The sequence below is a fragment of the Aplidium turbinatum genome, chromosome 9, assembly GCF_918807975.1.
Source record: "Aplidium turbinatum chromosome 9, kaAplTurb1.1, whole genome shotgun sequence".
Lineage (NCBI taxonomy): Eukaryota > Metazoa > Chordata > Ascidiacea > Aplousobranchia > Polyclinidae > Aplidium > Aplidium turbinatum.
This window is the reverse complement of record NC_137480.1, coordinates 25,616,585-25,640,453: the sequence shown is the minus strand read 5'-3', so window position 1 is coordinate 25,640,453 and position 23,869 is coordinate 25,616,585. Positions and strand designations below refer to the sequence as shown.

The following is a 23,869-nucleotide window of genomic DNA, read 5'->3' as shown; positions in this document are numbered from 1 at the left end:
ACTTTACACGTGAGGTTTAGGACTGATGAGACACTTTGCACATGAGGTTTAGGACTGTGAGACACTTTGCACATAAGGTTTAGGACTGATGAGACACTTTGCACATAAGGTTTAGGACTGATGAGACACTTTGCGCATGAAGTTTAGGACTGATGAGACACTTTACACATGAGGTTTAGGACTGATGAGACACTTTACACGTGAGGTTTAGGACTGATGAGACACTTTACACACGAAGTTTAGGACTGTGAGACACTTTGCACATAAGGTTTAGGACTGATGAGACACTTTGCACACGAAGTTTGGGACTGATGAGACACTTTGCACATGAAGTTTAGGACTGATGAGACACTTTGCACATGAGGTTTAGGACTGATGAGACACTTTGCGCACGAAGTTTAGGACTGATGAGACACTTTGCACATGAGGTTTAGGACTGATGAGACGCTTTGCACATGAGGTTTAGGACTGATGAGACACTTTACACGTGAGGTTTAGGACTGATGAGACACTTTGCACATAAGGTTTAGGACTGATGAGACACTTTGCGCATGAAGTTTAGGACTGATGAGACACTTTGCACATGAGGTTTAGGACTGATGAGACGCTTTGCACATGAGGTTTAGGACTGATGAGACACTTTGCACATAAGGTTTAGGACTGATGAGACGCTTTGCACATGAGGTTTAGGACTGATGAGACACTTTACACGTGAGGTTTAGGACTGATGAGACACTTTGCACATAAGGTTTAGGACTGATGAGACACTTTGCGCATGAAGTTTAGGACTGATGAGACACTTTACACATGAGGTTTAGGACTGATGAGACACTTTGCGCATGAAGTTTAGGACTGATGAGACACTTTACACACGAAGTTTAGGAATGATGAGACACTTTGCGCACGAAGTTTAGGACTGATGAGACACTTTACACGTGAGGTTTAGAACTGATGAGACACTTTACACATGAGGTTTAGGACTGATGAGACACTTTACACGTGAGGTTTAGGACTGATGAGACACTTTGCACATGAGGTTTAGGACTGTGAGACACTTTGCACATAAGGTTTAGGACTGATGAGACACTTTGCACATAAGGTTTAGGACTGATGAGACACTTTGCACACGAAGTTTAGGACTGATGAGACACTTTACACATGAAGTTTAGGACTGATGAGACACTTTACACGTGAGGTTTAGGACTGATGAGACACTTTACACACGAAGTTTAGGACTGTGAGACACTTTGCACATAAGGTTTAGGACTGATGAGACACTTTGCACACGAAGTTTGGGACTGATGAGACACTTTGCACATGAAGTTTAGGACTGATGAGACACTTTGCACATGAGGTTTAGGACTGATGAGACACTTTGCGCACGAAGTTTAGGACTGATGAGACACTTTGCACATGAGGTTTAGGACTGATGAGACGCTTTGCACATGAGGTTTAGGACTGATGAGACACTTTACACATGAGGTTTAGGACTGATGAGACACTTTACACGTGAGGTTTAGGACTGATGAGACACTTTACACACGAAGTTTAGGACTGTGAGACACTTTGCACATAAGGTTTAGGACTGATGAGACACTTTGCACACGAAGTTTGGGACTGATGAGACACTTTGCACATGAAGTTTAGGACTGATGAGACACTTTGCACATGAGGTTTAGGACTGATGAGACACTTTACGCACGAAGTTTAGGACTGATGAGACACTTTGCACATGAGGTTTAGGACTGATAAGACACTTTACGCACGAAGTTTAGGACTGATGGGACACTTTACACATGAGGTTTAGGACTGATGAGACACTTTGCACATGAGGTTTAGGACTGATGAGACACTTTACACATGAGGTTTAGGACTGATGAGACACTTTACACATGAGGTTTAGGACTGATGAGACACTTTGCACCTGTTCATGTTCTTGAGTTAAAGTTTCACAGTTTTTGATATTATAGCTTTGTTTTTGTTGTAATGTAATTAACATTAAAAAATATCGTAAAACTTTTTCATTCAAAAACAAATAACAAGAAATGGGGAAAATATTCATTAAGAGATTAGCAAGTATAGTTCATAGGTCAAAATTTCCCTGACCGCATGGTTTTACCCTAGTAGTTTGTGGCGAGTGCTGGCCTAATGCGAACAAAAACGGGAAACTGTTAACCGCGAGACCCCAAAGAAAATATCATAATTTTATCATCACACACCAAATGAATGTACTCGTGATTTGCAATATCAATCAGACTTCAAATTGGTCTTTGGTATGGAAGGAGGAAATAAGAAGATGCAAACAGTTAAACACTGACGAAAAACTAAACATCAAAATTCACGCATATAAATATTTAGAACAGTGTTTCTCGACTTTTTTCGAGCCGTTACACAAATAAACGTAGGGATTATGGCGTACTAGGCCTACCTTTAATATTTCATTTGTAAAAGAACTCAATCATTGTGCTCATATTTATATCGATTTGTTTACTACTTAGTAAGTTTCTTGAAACAATCATTGCAAGAAAACTATCGTTTTTCATTGTGACTGTTGTGACTGCATCAGCGCTGTGGAGAACAACATATATCATGGAATGGTGACCTTCAACATTACGTAACAACATAATAACGAGAAATGACAACATATATTATTAGCGTAGCTGTGATGTCGCGTTGCCTCCCGAATAACCGCATATACCCACCTGGGGTAATTTATCCCCAGATTGGGAGCCACTGATTTAGAGACCAATTCAATATGGAACAGGACGAATAGTGGACACCAGCCCTGAACCTAAAGATGATGACGCTCAAACATTAATTTATGTTTTCAAAACAAATACAATACACTAATAAAATAACAACATAATAAACTCAAACGTTTTCGGCAAGAATTCTTTGCCCTTTTCAGGACATATCTGATACATAAGATACCCAGCTGAAATTAAAGACAATCAACTTGTAGAAAACGTAATGTAATATAAATTCAGTAGGAAGTATGCCCCTCCAGCGAATAACTGATTGCTGAGCTTACGGTTGCGTTGTTTTATTTGAAGTGCCTCGTGAATTTTGGTTTCAAATTCTAATTGGCAGTTTCGAATTAAATCAAATGAATCTGATGTAAAATTGACGTCACAACAAACAGCCTACTGTAGTCATATATATGGTCTTTAATTGAACTGTGTTTATTGATATCTGCCAAATTAAGGTGTTTCTTTGCTCTTGTAGCCAAATGTACTGTGGACATACCTGTGTATGTCTGGTTCGTGTCACACGAACAAGTGAACAAGTTCGTGTCACGCCATTATTTGCAGTTATTTGTTTGTTTTGTTTAGATGTACTAGGTGTTTTCTGAAAAAAGCGAAGACTTGTCGAATATGTTTGAGTTTATTATGTTGTTATTTTATTAGAATATTGTATTTGTTTTGAATAATGCTATTCAATATTATTAAGTTACTATTAGTCATCTGTTTATGGCATTGTAAAATTACTTCCTTCCCAAAGCTATATTAATCTATGTTTGGTGTCAATTCTTTCCATTTTGCTTAAAAGAAGCCTGGTCTTATCCCAAAACATCTGGATCGACTTGTTGTCTGCAGTGAATCCTCCATTTCTCTCCATTGTCGGAATCTTCAATGTTAAATTCTTTTTTTGTCAGGCCATCTTTCACAGCGTCTTCCCATGCTCTTCTCGATTTTCCTTTAGTGTCAACATTTAACATCAATATCCACGATATAGATAAGGATCGTAATTATAAAATATGAAATCGTCTTTATACAAATCTCTCAATATTTGTACATGGTTCTCAGGTACTTGTTTATAATATTCAGTGGCGACTGCATTGTTCACAGCTTTTACTTCACTCATTACCAAATGAATTTCATTTTTTGAAACGTTAAACTTCTGATAGTCCACCACATAATCCCACATGCGATTAGCGTCTTTGGCAAGATCATCAAATCTCATAATGTAGCTGTAGTTAAAGGCACAAGGCTGGCAAATGTCAACTTGAGGTTTCCAGTGACGATCTATTTGGTCGACTTTTCCTTCCATATACTGGTCAATCAGAAATCTGAAATACAGACAAATGGTTTACGTTTTTACAAATAGTATCCATTCTGTAAGAGCTGTTCGCATGATAAACATGGCTTATATATTGAGTTGTAACAAAAATTAAATAAATTCCAAATAATCAATTTTATTGTTGAATTGCAAGATTATCGAGTAATTAAAAAACATAAAATATTCCGACATCGTGGTGTTTTCTAAGTTTTTCTTGCCATTGTTGTGTAGCCTAGATTTTTTTTTCTAACTTTTATTCATCACACCTTAAAAAACTCGCCTTACTAATTGTGGAAACGATATTTCTCCAGTCTTCATCACATTAACGTAGTTTAATACTTCTTCTTGTTGAGAGAGTGGCAATTTTGTAAACTTTTCCAATGCTTTTATTTTGTTTCCATTCATCTTTAACAAATCCTCACTGTGATATCAAGGCAATACTATTAAGGCAATTTTCCAGACAAGACATGCATGTAGGTTGACAACGTAGATCAGGGATACCCAAAGTTTTGTAGTCACGTAGTCCGGACGCCATTAAAATTCTCACTCATTTTTTCCTTGAAATTCAGTTTGTTAGCTTTAATATTGTATATTTTTAAATAGAGCTCGGACGCGGCGCAAATATTGTTCCTGCTGGGTGCACTTTGGGCACCGCTGGTGTGGGTAGCCTACATTGGGTGCAACCCCTGTGCAGAGATGTACGTATGCGCCGCAAATTCTACGCCGTATACATGCGGCGTAGACTTTTTGTTTGCGCTAACGCTTGCGGCCACATTTTTTGGATAGTTTGCGCTTGAGGATGCGCCGTAAAGTTTTCGCGGTTTTTTAGCGCATAGCGTCAACGCATACTTTTTAATGTCTTAGTTGTTGTTTGCAATTTATTTTTTTTGTCAAACTGCGAAATGTTGACGTCTTGCAATTGCCCATTGTTCTAGTGTTGTGTCACAGTGTCATCTATTGTTCAGTCAGCTGGAGTTTGTTTGTATATCGCACTACTGCCTTTGACGCTAGAGTCCCACGTGGAGACTGAAGTCTTGCAGAAAAAAAGAAAGAATTCGTTAAAACAACTTAGGCCTACTGCGAAATTACTTAGTAAATTACGGGTCAGAACAGGAATGTAATGTAAGCAAGCAAGTATAGGTAGGTTGGTAATGTCGCTCCATGTAAAATGTAAACAATGACTTGGCTTCGTAGTGTGAAGTTTTTTTAGTCAAGCAGTGTTGAAGGCGTTTGTAAGCAATTGTGAGCACTTTAATTTATATTAGTTAAGTCTTGCATTTTGGGGCAAATCAGAAACTTCTCAGGCAATGAGCAGTGCAGCCTATGTATCTAAACAAACTCAAATATTTGGTCTCCGACAGTGATTGCTTGCATGATGTTGTACTCTGTATGTTACATGTAGTACATTACTTTGCCTTTGCCGGTCATTCTTGTTGTAGGCTATGTAGCGTAGTAATGTGTAGGCCTACATACAGTAGGCTATCAAGCTAAGGTAATTTTTACTTGACAATTTATACATTATGTTGCGTAAGTATGTAATTATATATGTTTTGTAACTTGATGAGCAGTTTAGCAAAACATGCATCCAGGGGCCAATTGTGAGAGGCTTTTGAGTAGCCTACTGCTAATAACACTAGTAATGCTAACTATCCCTGAATGCTAATAACAAAGAGTTGTGCAGTTCAGAATCTAAACTTGCTTGTGTCTGGCAGTTTTGTCTTCCATTAACCCACTTTTTAAAAATCATATCAAAAAAAGCATAGAGCTTACTGAGAGAATTATGGCATTACAAGCAACATTAGTCTTATTCAAACGGAATCATTTTAAAAATAGTGTTTTTTATAATGGATTTTTAGGGAGCGACAGTTAGTATATTACTAGGAGCGACAGTTAGTATAATACTAGAATTTTCTTGATAGGCATACGGTACAGTTTCTTACACTACACTATTGTATTCAGGGAATAACTTATGGTAATACTAATCTCCAAGTGAAATGGAGCATGATAATACAAATCCATGGCCCTACAATCATGGAAAAGTATTTTAAGCTCTCTTCTTCGAAAGGCAAAAACTTATATTTTTAATGCCAGATGTGCCTTTCGGCCAAAAAGATAATTTCTTGTAACGAGAAATCGCGAAGTGGCTTGAAAAGTGTGTTGTTTCAAGTGGTTTATACCGTGTGAATGTTTGGCACCTAGCAAACAAAATGAGTTTGCGCTAACGCTGACGCCGCCAACTTTTTTTACAAGTTGCGTTGACGCATGCGGCGTATAGTTTTTCGAACGTTTGCGCTGACGGCGTCAATATTTTTTGTATGCGCGTACATCACTGCCCCTGTGTAGGCTACCTGCCAACATTATCATGCTTAGTATAGCGTTTGTGGTGTGTTTTAGTCCAAGTCATCCGCTTATATGGTAGCCGTCAATGCGACAACGACACCTCTGGGCACAGTGGTGATCGGAGAGAACGAGGTTTTCAGATTTTCACGCACGAGTTTATTTCAATGGCAGACCTATAACTTCGAGCAGGAAAGTAAAACATAGCACCGCTTCAAAGAAAACGAACTGAATACAAAATAGGAAAAGTTGACCACTCTGCGACTGAGCAAAACTAGGCATAGAATCATCTGGTAGCTGAACGAAAATTGGAATTCCTATACGATGACTACAAGACTAAAGGCAGCCGCACATCTTGATTACAAGTGCACTGCTCCAACATGGTCTGATTGATGCGGTGCATAATAGGCTGCAAGGGGAACGTAAAACTGACGCAAGACTACATGTAGATTTCGATGCCACCGCCGCAGAGAATGTGGCCTCATTCTACAACAACCGCAAACATTAGCTGTTCTCAAGGAGAGAAAGCGACGTGATACAACGCGAAAATGACCTAAAGAGCTACACTGGAACAACTAGGCTATATTTTGGTTTCTATCATACATGGGGTAGAGTTTCATTGTCTTAAGTTAGACTACTTTGCTCGTGGTAGCATTTCTTTCAGGGGTTTTCTTTGCCTACCTTGCTTTACGTGATGAGCTAACGCATCAAGAGTGTTCTCCTCAAAACCATCAACACTTTTGATAACTCATCAAGGTCGATCAACATAGCAACTGTCTTTTTGTCTAGTTTTTTGTTTTGTTTATTTTTTTCACTCATATAAATTGTTTAAAATAAAATTCACTAGTTCATTTTTTCCCCTCCTTTTTTTTCTAAATTTATAAAAAAATTATTAAGGTGTTGCAACCGTGCCATTTTTTAAACTGATTGTTCTGCTTGGGTATCATGCACGCTATAACGTCCGCGTTTTGTCGCTTCTACTTTTTTCTGGACCTCTACTATGTTTGTCATAGGCCTATATTGTTTTTTTTGTTGTGATGGTCAGAAATAAAAACAAACTGAACTAAAGTACAAACCATATTAACTTCACTTCCGTCTTTCATATTAACTTCACTTCCGTCTTTCAGACAAGGACAAAGCATGCTCGGCTACTCGCCTTACCTAGCCTATTTGAAAGGTAGGCTATCAATTTTTATTTGTCCGCCCCGATAGCTCAGTGGTTACGCGCCGGGCTCAAGATCACGCGACGCTGGTTCAGCTCTCGGGGTGTGCGCTTGAGCGACGTATTTTAGGACTGTTCTCCATTCAGCAGCATCTAGTGAATGGAATCATTCCCCGGCAACAACGATCGGAAAACTTCACTCTGTCAATCGCTGTGTCAAGAGCCTCTACAAGCATGCAAAACTACCAGGAATAACCTATCAAGTCATTGTCAGTCCGAGGATAAAGATTCCAAACCAATTGGATGGAATAATTTCCTGGCAACAACAAGCCGAAACTTCACTCCGTTAATCTCGGTGACCGGGTCTGCGTCAGTGGTTCAAAGCCTCTACAATAGAATGGCTCGTTTTTTAACTTTTTTTTTTAATTCTCTCGGTGTAGTGGGGAAATGGTGCCAATGAGTGATGACTACAGACTTCGTTAGTGACGTAAATTCAAATAAAAGACGTCACTTTTTTCACCAAATTAACCCAATTTCATTAAAAAATGACGCAACAGCTCAGGGCAGGTCTATAAAGAGAAATACAATGACGTTTTATAGCTGGCAAAATGTCTAACGCAATTATGTGATCACTGACCACCCACAAAAATGCGAAATATTCAGCAAAATGAAAATTTTCAGAAGCTGTGAGGAAGCTCAAGGAATAGTTTAAATGACTCCAATTTTTTTCTTAGGTTAATTAGATGTATCTAAACAATATTGTATCTACTCAAACTAAATATATTTTTGGAAAAAGTTGTGTTTTTAAGCCCCATGAGGAGGCTGAAGACAATTTGTTAGCCTACAAATCTCAAATTTTGTCATGAGTTTTTTCTCACTCATTGGCACCATTTCCCTCACAACCCCGAGAGAATTAAAAAAAAAAGTTCAAAAACTAGCCACTCTACAAGTATGCGAAACTGCCAAGATCTAATATGAAACGCTGCAAGATTGTTTGGTTTCGCGTCCAAACAAAAAGAAATGACGATTCATCCTAAAACTTACCCTTTCCCTACTCCGTGCAGATATTGACTTGCTTGTTGGAGAGCTGCACGTTTTCCGATCATGTTTAGAAAATGTGATTTGTTTACTTTAACTTGTTCAAGTGAAAAATACGCCTTTTCCGGATCTGGTCCGCTGATTCGAACTTGAAAAGTGAGGTTATGTATCGTCAATTTGCTGATATAAGCTGACACCACTCTTTCTAACGGGTGGCGTGTTGTCAAAATTGAAGTGTGAGTATTGACTCGCAAACGAGATTCTTTTTCTGAAAGTCTGAAACATAAAGTATCACTTAGAAGAGTGTCATTTGAAATTGTGTCAGAAATGCAATTAGCAAGACTTCAAGTTGATTAGTTTATTCAATTACCATCCAAACTTAAGTATTCTGTCTAACATGAAATCCAAGCTGGTCCCGAACTGAAACACATTTAGGATAGACAAATTCCACATAATATGTGAGTTTACAGTAGGCATATAGTGAAATTCAAAATATAATACACCAGATTAGAGTTAAATCTGCTGCTTATATAAGAAATTTGTAAACCTATGGCAATATTCACACCAAACATATAAACTGTCTTCAGCATACAAAAACGTCGCACAAAAAATGGCGCATGTTTGTTTTCTTTTACATTCACGTCAGAAATGCAATTATCATTAGCCTAACTCTAGAAATACAATTTCTGGTGTGAATGGTGAAAGGAAACAAACATGCGCTATGTTTTGTGCGACGTTTTTGCATGCTAAACACAGCTTTGCATGTTCGGTGTGAATCTCGCCTGATAAGATCTTAATCAGCATTTTTTAAAGTTGCAAAATTTTACCTGTAGCTAATTAAGTCGTATAGCCTAAGAAGTCCAGGTCTTCAAAATCTTTTTATTTCCAGTCTCCTGCCATTACAGTACCTTCTGCTTCGTGTTCATTAATTAACATATTCACATGTACTGTAAACTTACGCTGTAAAACACTTATTTCCCACTGCTCCACAAGGTGTATTGTCTTTGAATGCGTCTGATTCTTTAAAAGAAGAATCCAACTGGACAATTGTTCTTTGCATGACAGTGCTTCCGGTCTTGAAAAGAAAACTACGTTTCGAAACATATTTCGTGCTTGCCTTGCCAAACAAAGGTTTATCAAAATTGTAGTGCAAAAGGCGATTTAACTATAGAACTTAAAGTATCTACGCTTGTTGTTGTTTTGTATGTCGCTATTCTGTTACAAGTTCAAGCAGTTTCAACGTTCAACTACGTCACAACGTTCGGCCAATCCGTGAGGATGTCGCATCGATGTGAAGTGCACTGATAGCGAGTACAACCAAAAGTTTACATTATTCGCTAACAATTATGGTAAACTTTGGTTAATTTATCGCCAAAATAAATTAAAAAAGTTGTGATTTAGCAAAATAGCAATTTATTCAAATAGGCGCTTGTCTGGCAGCCGGCACCCTCTACAATATCACCAATATGGTCACCCTATATTGTAGCCCCGAAATGCAAAACCCATTTTATGTGTAACCTCAACTAAGTTACAAAGTTCATAATGACGTTGTTAAACTTTGCTTCCGGGTTTCAAATTCCGCTATTGTATTCACCACTAGAGGTCACTATGACTTTTGTAATAGGTTTTTGAAACTTTTTAAAGTTGTTTTGTCTCAACTTTTATGGATTAAAATTTTGTTAATTCAACTGATTTTGCTTTAAAGAAAATGCTTTCATGTTTAATTACACATTTCAAGAGTTTTCAAATGTTACAATTCAGCATTATAAGTTATTGAATATGATTTGCATGTGTAAAGTCAGGGCTTTGACGAGGTGTGGTTGTGACTTTAGCAGTAATTGTTAGGCGTTGTGAAGTCCCGCGGTTACGTGAAAAGTCTTGAGGTTCCCACCAGGTATTCCAAATGCTCTTTCATCATATTCTTTCTTTGTATGGACGTAGACAAACAGAAATTTCAGGAATAGCGGAATGAAAGCGTTAAGAATTACCTGGCTAGAAAAGTGATTTGTTGCAATGGTTTACCTGAGTTCGTTTTAAATTAAATAAACCGGAATATAGCCTCTGCTGCAAAACATGGGCTTTATTTTGGAGACTGGGGCCTGTAAAACTGCAACAAACGTGCAAAATAACAGATTGAACAAATTCTATAGGCTGCTGTTTATGTAGGCTACATTAAAAGAGTTACAAACTTACTTTAGGGGTTGTGCACATGATCAGTTTCAATTCATCACTGAACTTATAATAAGGAGAAAGCAAACTGTAGTTTTGTGAAGGCTTCTTCTTGCACTCCTCTTGCACATGAAGCAATCGACTGAGGTAAGGTTCTTCACATGATAACTTGTGAGTTCCAATGCAACTTCGAACATCTCCAATAAATCAAAAATTGAAGTAATAATAAAATCACGCGGAATTGCTATTAAAAACGAAGCATAACATAGTCCAGGGGTCACCAACTGGCGGGCCGCATGCGGCCCGCCACGCTGTTATGTGCGGCCCGCGGAAGGTATCAGCGCACAAGTATAACCAAACATACTTTTCTTGAGGAGTTAAAAGCATGAATGCAAAAAATACTTTCTGGGAAGCATATTTTCGCTTTGCATACGATTCCACCGACCGACCAATCACATGGTAGTTCTAGGTGGGGGTCGCTTAAAGTTATTCCAATGCGATGTCCTCCACACTGTCCCAGTGGTTGATTAAAACGTCTGTTTGCAAAATATTGTATATAAATTTAAAAACTTTTTCTGGTTGTAATAATACAAAAATATTTAGCTTATAGTACTGCAAAATGTTGTCAACAATTCTCGCCATGCTGATAAGCACCACAAGTGACAGTTGCCTAATAATTAATCAAAGAAAAACGGTTTTAGAGACAAAAAGGATAAAAAACTAATTCGTTGCTTTTTTAGAAAGAACACTGTTCATGAGTTACGATAGAAATGCTTTTTCGGTGATTTCCACAAGCGTTTGTTTCATGGTGGCTGGTTTCTTTCTCCCTGTTATTGAAGCCTATTTTTCACTGATATGTTTACATTTGTTTTTCATATGTTTTTCACTGATATGTGATATATGATTTGCCTGTAATGCGATGTGTCAAACATTTCCTTGTTTACTGAAACTATTAATTGCAAGATATCTTTAGTGAAGCGAAGTGACGACACCACTCTTGCTTGGCGATGAATATTCTGATGAAACTGCTCGCCTCGCTACAAGTGCGCAAAACAAGTGGCTTCGTTTATTAGACATTGTTAAAGAAGTGAAGAAGTTGATTATGCTGTTATTCCCCATGTTATTACAAACAACAGAGCATTTATATTTAATTCAGATGATCTATGTTAGTCTTGGCCATGACATATAGTTATCAACATTAGAGTATTGACTTGTACTATTTGGTGTAATTTTGAACCATAATTTCCGAATACAATTTTCAAGCAAACAATTTGTTCAAAATATTGAAAGAACAAACGTTCAAATCTTTATCTACAAGATGTTTGCTTGGACTTAGCTTATTATATCAACAAGTATTATAATTCCAAATGTTCCAACATTTTTAACCTTATTTATTTTATTCCAGGTTTAGTGTGAATTCTCCAATTTGTGGCTCATGTAAATTTACGTACCGAAGGAAATTGGCAAACTTTAGTGATGCAATTGTTTTCCATGCCCCGGACGTGGTAAAGGCGGATTTACCAACAAAAAGTGGCAGGTATTTTGCACCAATAACCATAAAATTATTAGACTAAATCGTTCATTAGAAATTTATTGAAGACCTTTCTTTTTGAATTGTTCTGAAAAGGAGAATGATTTATTCAGTTGCTAAGCAATTTGGAATTCCACAACAAATCTTAAAATCGTCAAGTGTACTTTAGACATTTTCTCTATCTTTACTTTTATTTCGTCTAAGTGGCAATCATAGAAAGGTACGTATGCTTTTGTTGGAGATGAATTTTGAGGGTCTGCTACTATTCGGTGAGAGCCTTTTTCGGTGAGAGCCCTATTCGGTGATTTTTTTGAATTTTTTTTTGAAAATTATTGGGTACGTAGCCTAATTATCATTGCCGCTTTTACATCGTTTTAACGTCTAAACGTTGAAATAAGACCCTAACCCGTAACCCTTAACCCCCAACCCTTAACCCCCAAACCCTTAACCCCCAAACCCTTAACCCCCAAACCCTTAACCCCCAACCCTTAACCTCCAAACCCTTAACCCCCAAACCTTTAACCCCCAACCCTTAACCCCCAACCCTTAACCCCCAAACCCTTAACCCCCAAACTCTTAACCCCCAAACCCTTAACCCCCAAACCCTTAACCCCCAAACCCTTAACCCCCAAATTCTTAACCCCCAAACCCTTACCCCCAAACCCTTACCCCCAAACCCTTACCCCCAAACCCTTACCCCCAAACCCTTAACCCCCAAACCCTTAACCCCCAAACCCTTAACCCCAAACCTTAACCCCCAAACCTTTAACCCCTATCCCTATAACGGCAATAATAGTTAGGCTACGGTACCCAATAATTAAAAAAAAAATCACCGAATAGGGCTCTCACCGAAAAAGGCTCTCACCGAATAGGGAACTCACCGAATCGGACTCACCGAATCGGGCCATTCCGGAATTTTGAAGGTTAATTATTTAGAAACTTGTCAAATCAATAAGTTCGGTTGTTTAAGTCCGCTGATTACTCTTGATGTGACTGTGAGAAGAAAAAATATGTTTAAGCTACTAACTCACATGTTTTGTAAATGACAGAAAGGCGGATCAAATGTATGTTTGGTGGTACCAAGAAAGTGGTTCAGTGGTCCGCGAAAGTGACGCGACATACTTGTCTTACTATTTTAATCAAACAATGGACATCAAACGATATTCGAACATTCGTTCGTCGGTTGCTTCTATTCCGTGGCTGTTAAAGTTGCTCTGGTAGGAATTGCATGAACGTGTTATAGAGAAAACATTAATATTTTTATGTTTAATGTTATATCAAATGCACTGACTATTGACTAAAAACCGGGTAAAGGCAAATTGTACGTAAGCAATTGTTCGTAAAGCAATTGTTCGTAAGCAATTGTTCGTAAACTGTTTTTCGTAAAATGAAATCCGTAAAACAATTCTTCGTAAAGCATTTCTTCGTATACATCAAATTTTAACTGCATGCACGAAAAAATGCTTTAGGAAGAATTGTTTTACGAAGAATTAATTTTACGAACAATTGTTTTACGAACAATTGCTTACGAACAATTGCTTACGAACAATTGCTTACGAACAATTTGTCGGACACCCTAAAAACCTTAGTAGGATGTTTCACTCTTACTATTTGAATAAGAACCTTCTGATGATCTCAATATAGGGTGAAACAGTCTGTTAAGGTTTTTATTGAATAATAACCTCATTTGATGTAATTCGCTCTGCTTGGCATTGAGCACTTCATTGTAATAGTATTTATATATTGTTTAATGCTATGTATACATATGAAGCACGGTGTCATAATCGCTGTGCTATTATAATGTTCAGACGTTTCACTAGCGTTTGTTATAATCAACTTAAAAGTAAGGTATCTAAATACAGAACATAAATACATACGTAAACAGAAAGAACATTGAGGTGCTCTATACTCAACACAGGAATCTGACACCAGCTAACAACCCAAGACTGCAACAAGTTAAAAACAGAAAACGCCGCATGTACCAATAAAGCAAGAAATCCCTGCCTCCGAAACAAAATAATTATGACATTATACTCCCAATTTCATCACAATTACAGTACTTACAGATCAATTTATAAGATCACACCTGCTCGTAGGTTTCAAGCAAGATTCGACAGATTTATAAGGAAATTTTGGCAGTTAGGAAGTTTATTGACATATTGCACAGTTTTTGCCTGGTTGAGATGCAGTTATACCAAGTAGATAAACGCTTTAAAAGATATTAGTTTTTAACAGCGTAAAAACATCTTCAAGTTTTCAAATAATAATTTAACTTTAGCAGAGGTTGAAAAATCCGATTTAAATGTTTTAATGCATTTACAAAATAGGCAGTTTCTGTGGAACAGGGGTCGGGAACACATGGTTTGCGAACCAAATATGGGGCTCTTGATGACAGAATGCACCAAATTAAATTAAATTTCTCAAATTTTTATGGGGGAGACTTCCCACACCCCCGCTGCTTTTCTAGTCTTCAGCGAATACGTGGCCCCACTTTCACAATTCGCCAGATACCAATACATATTAGTTGTAGGCTATGCATTATATGGCAATACGGAAATGCATTTCCAAAATATGCACCTTTCATGGGTCTCTAATGTAAAAAAGTTTCCTACCCTTGCTGTAGAAACTTCTCAAAGAACAGAGTTTTTTTACGAATGAATGACTCAGATGACTTGCAGGAATAAACGCAAAGGAATCGACTGGATGAAACAAATTTGTTTAATTAAAAGTGGCGAAGTGGCTTCCACTGCTCAATTACGTTTTGCGCTAGATGATTTGCCAACTGGTCCACTTTCTTCTCTTACGAGTCCTTATATATCGATACCAGAGGGTGTTGATGCTGAAGTTGGAAATCTGTTAAAAAAGAAAAACAGGTAGGCCTATGATGGCAAAGTTTAGTTGTTATGATGATCTAATATGTTTTTATGCTTGAAGGTGTGTTCTTGTAGCAGAAATGTTGACAAAAACTGGAAAAAGAAACAATGAATGGTAATAGATGTTGATTACAATGATGATGTCATAGTTGAAAAGGATTTGCATGGTTTAAAAGAAGGAGAAAAACGTTGATAGTTTAACTAATTCTTGATAGTCAGTCACCTCAGTGCAGTTTATGGGTGTTTATGACATTAAAAAACTGCGTATATAAACGCAGATAGGAGGAAGGGAGAGCAGTCCATCAACAATAATATCAAACTTCTTAACAAACTAAGTGTTTTAAAATTGAACTAATTGTTTCTGATTTCTTCCATTTAGAAATAATTCAAAGCACGTAGGCCTACCATGATTTAGATCAATATAACTGCGAGAGAGGATTTTCTCTTCTGTACCAAAGAATGGCAAAGCAAGGCAGTGGGGTTGAACACAGTAGACTCATTGATATTCTTCGCGTGTTTATAAGTACGATATTCAAATGTTTTCGGCTGTTCCTAACCCTTGTCAGGAATCTAATTTATGTGTATAAACACAATCATCTTATAACTCATTGTTAACACTATGTTAAAAGTTCAAGACCAACATAAAGCTTTAACGTGGATGAAGGACACTTTATACTTGGCCGGACAAGGATGAAGGGCAAAGAAACAAACCACACAGATACATTGACAAGCTTGGTTTATTTTTAAGGCTAGTGACTTGGGTTGTCAGCAACTGCAAGATGAGTTTTGGTGCTCGGCTGAGAGGCGGATATCATAAAAAACTAAAGAAAGCTGGTTTAAAGCTTGATGTCTTTGGCTCTTGCGGAAAACCATTACACATTAAATCACGTTGGGATCCAGCGTTTTTCGAAATAATAAGCAGGTTGGTAATATTTAGTTGTTAATAAGGTTAAAAATATGATACTTTAATTCTTAGAATGAAGAATCGTGTACAAGCTTGCTGAGTTGTATCGAATTTGTTTACAGGTGTGCTGACTTGAAGCTTATATCGGTGAAAACACGCCCGATGGCTTGATTAGCCTAACTGCTACAGACCGGGGCTTCTCAAACTTAACTGATTTTAGCGGCCCCTGTTTACACCCCTTTTTCACAGTTACAGTTATCTTTTTTTAATATCACAGCCCTAATCCGCATTCAAACCTCACTTTCCAATAAACAATCCTGATTCTTATCCATCCTTAAACTGGTTGCGAAAAACATTTCTAACTTCTACCCAGGTGAAATAAATTGGGTTGGTGTAGTTGGGAGAGAAAGGTGACTGACAGAAAGATACTGGCCAGTGGCCACCATGCTCTCGTTAGTGTCGGTTATTACTGAGAACTGTATCTTCAGAGCCTCAGCGTTACCAGTTACTAGCGTTACCAATATACTGGCGTTACCAGTAAAATGGCGTTACCAGTATATCCAGTTTAGGAAGCCTTGCTTTGCTCCATGTAACCTATGGAGTTATTTCAACCTGTTTAGAACCTTGTCCAATGTCCAGGTCCCACCAAGGAAAGCATATATGTGGAACAAGGGTGAAACAGACTGTTGGTGTTTTAGTCAATACTAACTAGTCGCTTTTACTCACTACACACACTGCCACAATGGAAGGTTATTTATGCTGCATAGCCGAGTAGTGAAAGCCATGGTTTGACGTTCCATAGGACGTCGGTTCGATGCCGCTCAAGAGCATGTAATTGTGTGTTTGGCAACTTAAAGGAATGCCGTCAGTTACGGAGTAGTATCCCTTCGACTGTAACTTTTGATTCCTCTCATGATTATCTTAAAGTGCTGCGACCGTGCTGTTTTTTTTTTTTATCAGCTTAATTACTTATTTCGATCTCAAGCACTTTTTAACGTTCTCGTTTTGTCTTCTACCTTGTTTTAGACCTTTCTATGATGACGTGTATTGTTTTTACTGTGATAGTCAGAAATAAAAACAACGATTGAACTGATTATGAGCAGTGCGCTGCTCTAGAGAAAACTGAACTGACCTGGATTCTTATTTTTGCAGATATAAGTTTTATTTGGCTATGCCTAACAGCTACCATTGTGATGGGTATGTCACCGAAAAGACATGGTATAACGCGTTATATAGCGGCGCAGTTCCTATCATATTTGGTGCACATCCAAGCGATGTAGCCGCAGTTCTTCCTCCAAAGTCGTACCTTCATGCAGAAGATTTTAAAAATGCAGAAACATTGGTGAGATATCTTCATTACTTGGACAAGAACGTAACAGCCTATGCCGAGTATTTGGAATGGAGGTCTTGGACCAAGTTTTTAGACAGGAAAGGAAATTTCCAACAAATTATCAATAAAAATCTTCGTAAACATGCTAAACAGTTGACTCGCAAACAAACAGAAGTGATTAACAAATTCGCTGCAAGCACTTCCAGTGGATTTTGTGGGCTTTGTAGGAAGCTGTATGAAAAGACGCCCAACATTGTTGCAGATATTAAAAGTCACTTACTCGCCAACCGTCAAGAATGCTTTGACGAAGAGTTGGCTTCAAAAATGTCCGGTTTACGTATAGACAGGTGGTGAAAGTCGGTCTTTAATTTGCTAGAAAATCAAGATAAGGAAAGTAAGAAGATTGAACCAATAAGAAACTGTTTGGTCTTGCAGTGACCATGTGTTGGTTTGAGCGCCTGCATGTTGCTCGAAAAGACGCCGGTTCGACGCCGCTTCAGAGCATGCGTCTGTATTCAGGCAAGACAATCTGATGGCATGTCAAAATAATGAGAGGAAGTTGGTTCGAAGACTATATGTCGCTTCTCCTATAATGTGTTCTGCCCTAGCTAGACGACCTTGATGGATTCGTAACAGCTATATTTACGTGTTTTGTTTTCATTCGTGTAGTAATTACGTACTACGTAGCCTATCTGTTGCGGCCGCCTTTTGTGTGAGATTGACCGCGTTGTCATCGGTGGTTAATTTTGAAGTTATACTGTATTGGTAAAGTTGTGTCACAGGCTAGAATAGCCGAGTGGATGTGCAAAATTAGTGATAAAAAAGCGAGCTATTTTGTGTCGAAATAATGTATTAATTTTTCGAAAGAACGTTTTATTGAGAGAGTTATGACGTTAAAATTTCCTTTTTAATAAAAAAACACGGTTATATTTTGTGCATGCTAGAACTAAGCAAGATAGTTAAACTATTTATTTTAAATGAAAATAGATTCTTCAAAATAGATTTTTTACTTTTTTAACATCGTTATGGTTTTTATGCTTCAACAACTTTCCCATATTCTTTTGATTACAATTACACTGAAAATTAAAGACACAAGTCGATTTGTTGTTTTTGTGTTAAAAACGTACTTTTTTCAAACTAATGAGGTTTAAAATAGCTGTTTTGGTGTGCGCGAAACGTTAATGATGGTTTTTAGTAAGTGATAGCTAGTGCATTTATGACAAAATTAAACTGAATTATCAGTGTTTGTTTGTTTCCTTTGTAAAACGTCAAATGGGAACCATTGAGCCACTTGTGTGGGGATCGATAAGCCATGAACCATTGATGCCAAATGCCATTGTATGAAATGGTTGCTCTTGTTGCTCTCTTACTCTCACTTTGTTAAACATTTTGTGTTGACTGATTGGTGCTATACACACTTTTTTTATTGTTGCGTAATTTGCATAAACTTTTGTGTTTAAGTGTTTAACTCAACTTCTTCAAAAGTTTTTGTCATCAGTCTTCACACATGTGGACTGATGAGACACTTTGCACACGAAGTTTGGGACTGATGAGACACTTTGCACACGAAGTTTAGGACTGATAAGACACTTTACGCACGAAGTTTGGGACTGATGAGACACTTTGCGCACGAAGTTTAGGACTGATGAGACATTTTGCACATGAGGTTTAGGACTGATGAGACACTTTACACATGAGGTTTAGGACTGATGAGACACTTTACACGTGAGGTTTAGGACTGATGAGACACTTTGCACATAAGGTTTAGGACTGATGAGACACTTTGCGCATGAAGTTTAGGACTGATGAGACACTTTACACATGAGGTTTAGGACTGATGAGACACTTTGCGCATGAAGTTTAGGACTGATGAGACACTTTACACACGAAGTTTAGGACTGATGAGACACTTTGCGCACGAAGTTTAGGACTGATGAGACACTTTGCACATGAGGTTTAGGACTGATGAGACGCTTTGCGCATGAAGTTTAGGACTGATGAGATACTTTACACACGAAGTTTAGGACTGATGAGACATTTTGCGCATGAAGTTTAGGACTGATGAGACACTTTACACACGAAGTTTAGGACTGATGAGACACTTTGCACATAAGGTTTAGGACTGATGAGACACTTTGCACACGAAGTTTAGGACTGATGAGACACTTTACACATGAGGTTTAGGACTGATGAGACACTTTACACGTGAGGTTTAGGACTGATGAGACACTTTACACACGAAGTTTAGGACTGTGAGACACTTTGCACATAAGGTTTAGGACTGATGAGACACTTTGCACACGAAGTTTGGGACTGATGAGACACTTTGCACATGAAGTTTAGGACTGATGAGACACTTTGCACATGAGGTTTAGGACTGATGAGACACTTTGCGCACGAAGTTTAGGACTGATGAGACACTTTGCACATGAGGTTTAGGACTGATGAGACGCTTTGCACATGAGGTTTAGGACTGATGAGACACTTTACACGTGAGGTTTAGGACTGATGAGACACTTTACACACGAAGTTTAGGACTGTGAGACACTTTACACGTGAGGTTTAGGACTGATGAGACACTTTGCACATAAGGTTTAGGACTGATGAGACACTTTGCGCATGAAGTTTAGGACTGATGAGACACTTTGCACATGAGGTTTAGGACTGATGAGACGCTTTGCACATGAGGTTTAGGACTGATGAGACACTTTGCACATAAGGTTTAGGACTGATGAGACGCTTTGCACATGAGGTTTAGGACTGATGAGACACTTTACACGTGAGGTTTAGGACTGATGAGACACTTTGCACATAAGGTTTAGGACTGATGAGACACTTTGCGCATGAAGTTTAGGACTGATGAGACACTTTACACATGAAGTTTAGGACTGATGAGACACTTTGCGCATGAAGTTTAGGACTGATGAGACACTTTACACACGAAGTTTAGGACTGATGAGACACTTTGCGCACGAAGTTTAGGACTGATGAGACACTTTACACGTGAGGTTTAGAACTGATGAGACACTTTACACATGAGGTTTAGGACTAATGAGACACTTTACACGTGAGGTTTAGGACTGATGAGACACTTTGCACATGAGGTTTAGGACTGTGAGACACTTTGCACATAAGGTTTAGGACTGATGAGACACTTTGCACATAAGGTTTAGGACTGATGAGACACTTTGCGCATGAAGTTTAGGACTGATGAGACACTTTACACATGAGGTTTAGGACTGATGAGACACTTTACACGTGAGGTTTAGGACTGATGAGACACTTTACACACGAAGTTTAGGACTGTGAGACACTTTGCACATAAGGTTTAGGACTGATGAGACACTTTGCACACGAAGTTTGGGACTGATGAGACACTTTGCACATGAAGTTTAGGACTGATGAGACACTTTGCACATGAGGTTTAGGACTGATGAGACACTTTACGCACGAAGTTTAGGACTGATGAGACACTTTGCACATGAGGTTTAGGACTGATAAGACACTTTACGCACGAAGTTTAGGACTGATGGGACACTTTACACATGAGGTTTAGGACTGATGAGACACTTTGCACATGAGGTTTAGGACTGATGAGACACTTTACACATGAGGTTTAGGACTGATGAGACACTTTACACATGAGGTTTAGGACTGATGAGACACTTTGCACCTGTTCATGTTCTTGAGTTAAAGTTTCACAGTTTCTGATATTATAGCTTTGTTTTTGTTGTAATGTAATTAACATTAAAAAATATCGTAAAACTTTTTCATTCAAAAACAAATAACAAGAAATGGGGAAAATATTCATTAAGAGATTAGCAAGTATAGTTCATAGGTCAAAATTTCCCTGACCGCATGGTTTTACCCTAGTAGTTTGTGGCGAGTGCTGGCCTAATGCGAACAAAAACGGGAAACTGTTAACCGCGAGACCCCAAAGAAAATATCATAATTTTATCATCACACACCAAATGAATGTACTCGTGATTTGCAATATCAATCAGACTTCAAATTGGTCTTTGGTATGGAAGGAGGAAATAAGAAGATGCAAACAGTTAAACACTGACGAAAAACTAAACATCAAAATTCACGCATATAAATATTTAGAACAGTGTTTCTCGACTTTTTTCGAGCCGTTACACAAATAAACGTAGGGATTATGGCGTACTAGGCCTACCTTTAATATTTCATTTGTAAAAGAACTCAATCATTGTGCTCATATTTATATCGATTTGTTTACTACTTAGTAAGTTTCTTGAAACAATCATTGCAAGAAAACTACCGTTTTTCATTGTGACTGTTGTGACTGCATTAGCGCTGTGGAGAACAACATATATCATGGAATGGTGACCTTCAACATTACGTAACAACATAATAACGAGAAATGACAACATATATTATTAGCGTAGCTGTGATGTCGCGTTGCCTCCCGAATAACCGCATATACCCACCTGGGGTAATTTATCCCCAGATTGGGAGCCACTGATTTAGAGACCAATTCAATATGGAACAGGACGAATAGTGGACACCAGCCCTGAACCTAAAGATGATGACGCTCAAACATTAATTTATGTTTTCAAAACAAATACAATACACTAATAAAATAACAACATAATAAACTCAAACGTTTTCGGCAAGAATTCTTTGCCCTTTTCAGGACATATCTGATACATAAGATACCCAGCTGAAATTAAAGACAATCAACTTGTAGAAAACGTAATGTAATATAAATTCAGTAGGAAGTATGCCCCTCCAGCGAATAACTGATTGCTGAGCTTACGGTTGCGTTGTTTTATTTGAAGTGCCTCGTGAATTTTGGTTTCAAATTCTAATTGGCAGTTTCGAATTAAATCAAATGAATCTGATGTAAAATTGACGTCACAACAAACAGCCTACTGTAGTCATATATATGGTCTTTAATTGAACTGTGTTTATTGATATCTGCCAAATTAAGGTGTTTCTTTGCTCTTGTAGCCAAATGTACTGTGGACATACCTGTGTATGTCTGGTTCGTGTCACACGAACAAGTGAACAAGTTCGTGTCACGCCATTATTTGCAGTTATTTGTTTGTTTTGTTTAGATGTACTAGGTGTTTTCTGAAAAAAGCGAAGACTTGTCGAATATGTTTGAGTTTATTATGTTGTTATTTTATTAGAATATTGTATTTGTTTTGAATAATGCTATTCAATATTATTAAGTTACTATTAGTCATCTGTTTATGGCATTGTAAAATTACTTCCTTCCCAAAGCTATATTAATCTATGTTTGGTGTCAATTCTTTCCATTTTGCTTAAAAGAAGCCTGGTCTTATCCCAAAACATCTGGATCGACTTGTTGTCTGCAGTGAATCCTCCATTTCTCTCCATTGTCGGAATCTTCAATGTTTGATTCTTTTTTTGTCAGGCCATCTTTCACAGCGTCTTCCCATGCTCTTCTCGATTTTCCTTTAGTGTCAACATTTAACATCAATATCCACGATATAGATAAGGATCGTAATTATAAAATATGAAATCGTCTTTATACAAATCTCTCAATATTTGTACATGGTTCTCAGGTACTTGTTTATAATATTCAGTGGCGACTGCATTGTTCACAGCTTTTACTTCACTCATTACCAAATGAATTTCATTTTTTGAAACGTTAAACTTCTGATAGTCCACCACATAATCCCACATGCGATTAGCGTCTTTGGCAAGATCATCAAATCTCATAATGTAGCTGTAGTTAAAGGCACAAGGCTGGCAAATGTCAACTTGAGGTTTCCAGTGACGATCTATTTGGTCGACTTTTCCTTCCATATACTGGTCAATCAGAAATCTGAAATACAGACAAATGGTTTACGTTTTTACAAATAGTATCCATTCTGTAAGAGCTGTTCGCATGATAAACATGGCTTATATATTGAGTTGTAACAAAAATTAAATAAATTCCAAATAATCAATTTTATTGTTGAATTGCAAGATTATCGAGTAATTAAAAAACATAAAATATTCCGACATCGTGGTGTTTTCTAAGTTTTTCTTGCCATTGTTGTGTAGCCTAGATTTTTTTTTCTAACTTTTATTCATCACACCTTAAAAAACTCGCCTTACTAATTGTGGAAACGATATTTCTCCAGTCTTCATCACATTAACGTAGTTTAATACTTCTTCTTGTTGAGAGAGTGGCAATTTTGTAAACTTTTCCAATGCTTTTATTTTGTTTCCATTCATCTTTAACAAATCCTCACTGTGATATCAAGGCAATACTATTAAGGCAATTTTCCAGACAAGACATGCATGTAGGTTGACAACGTAGATCAGGGATACCCAAAGTTTTGTAGTCACGTAGTCCGGACGCCATTAAAATTCTCACTCATTTTTTCCTTGAAATTCAGTTTGTTAGCTTTAATATTGTATATTTTTAAATAGAGCTCGGACGCGGCGCAAATATTGTTCCTGCTGGGTGCACTTTGGGCACCGCTGG

The 23,869-nt window shown here is 37.7% G+C and overlaps 3 protein-coding genes across 3 annotated transcripts; 1 reads left to right on the top strand and 2 right to left on the bottom strand.

Moving 5' to 3' along the window:
- Positions 1-3,717: 3,717 nt before the first annotated feature.
- LOC145776843 (carbohydrate sulfotransferase 11-like) lies at positions 3,718-4,464 on the bottom strand. Its single transcript, XM_082588064.1, has 2 exons — positions 4,340-4,464; positions 3,718-4,069 (listed from the first exon to the last, which is right to left on the bottom strand). The coding sequence occupies exons 1-2, from the start codon at positions 4,462-4,464 to the stop codon at positions 3,718-3,720; spliced, it is 477 nt and encodes a 158-aa protein (XP_082444190.1).
- A 2,256-nt stretch (positions 4,465-6,720) lies between these two features.
- On the top strand, positions 6,721-18,101 carry LOC145776842 (4-galactosyl-N-acetylglucosaminide 3-alpha-L-fucosyltransferase FUT6-like). Its single transcript, XM_082588063.1, has 7 exons — positions 6,721-6,779; positions 12,171-12,302; positions 13,346-13,513; positions 14,975-15,169; positions 15,231-15,284; positions 15,918-16,091; positions 17,226-18,101. Exons 1-7 carry the CDS (start codon positions 6,721-6,723, stop codon positions 17,755-17,757), a joined length of 1,314 nt encoding a protein of 437 aa, XP_082444189.1. The 3' UTR covers positions 17,758-18,101.
- A 4,768-nt stretch (positions 18,102-22,869) lies between these two features.
- LOC145776841 (carbohydrate sulfotransferase 11-like) lies at positions 22,870-23,616 on the bottom strand. Its single transcript, XM_082588062.1, has 2 exons — positions 23,492-23,616; positions 22,870-23,221 (listed from the first exon to the last, which is right to left on the bottom strand). The coding sequence occupies exons 1-2, from the start codon at positions 23,614-23,616 to the stop codon at positions 22,870-22,872; spliced, it is 477 nt and encodes a 158-aa protein (XP_082444188.1).
- Positions 23,617-23,869: the final 253 nt, after the last annotated feature.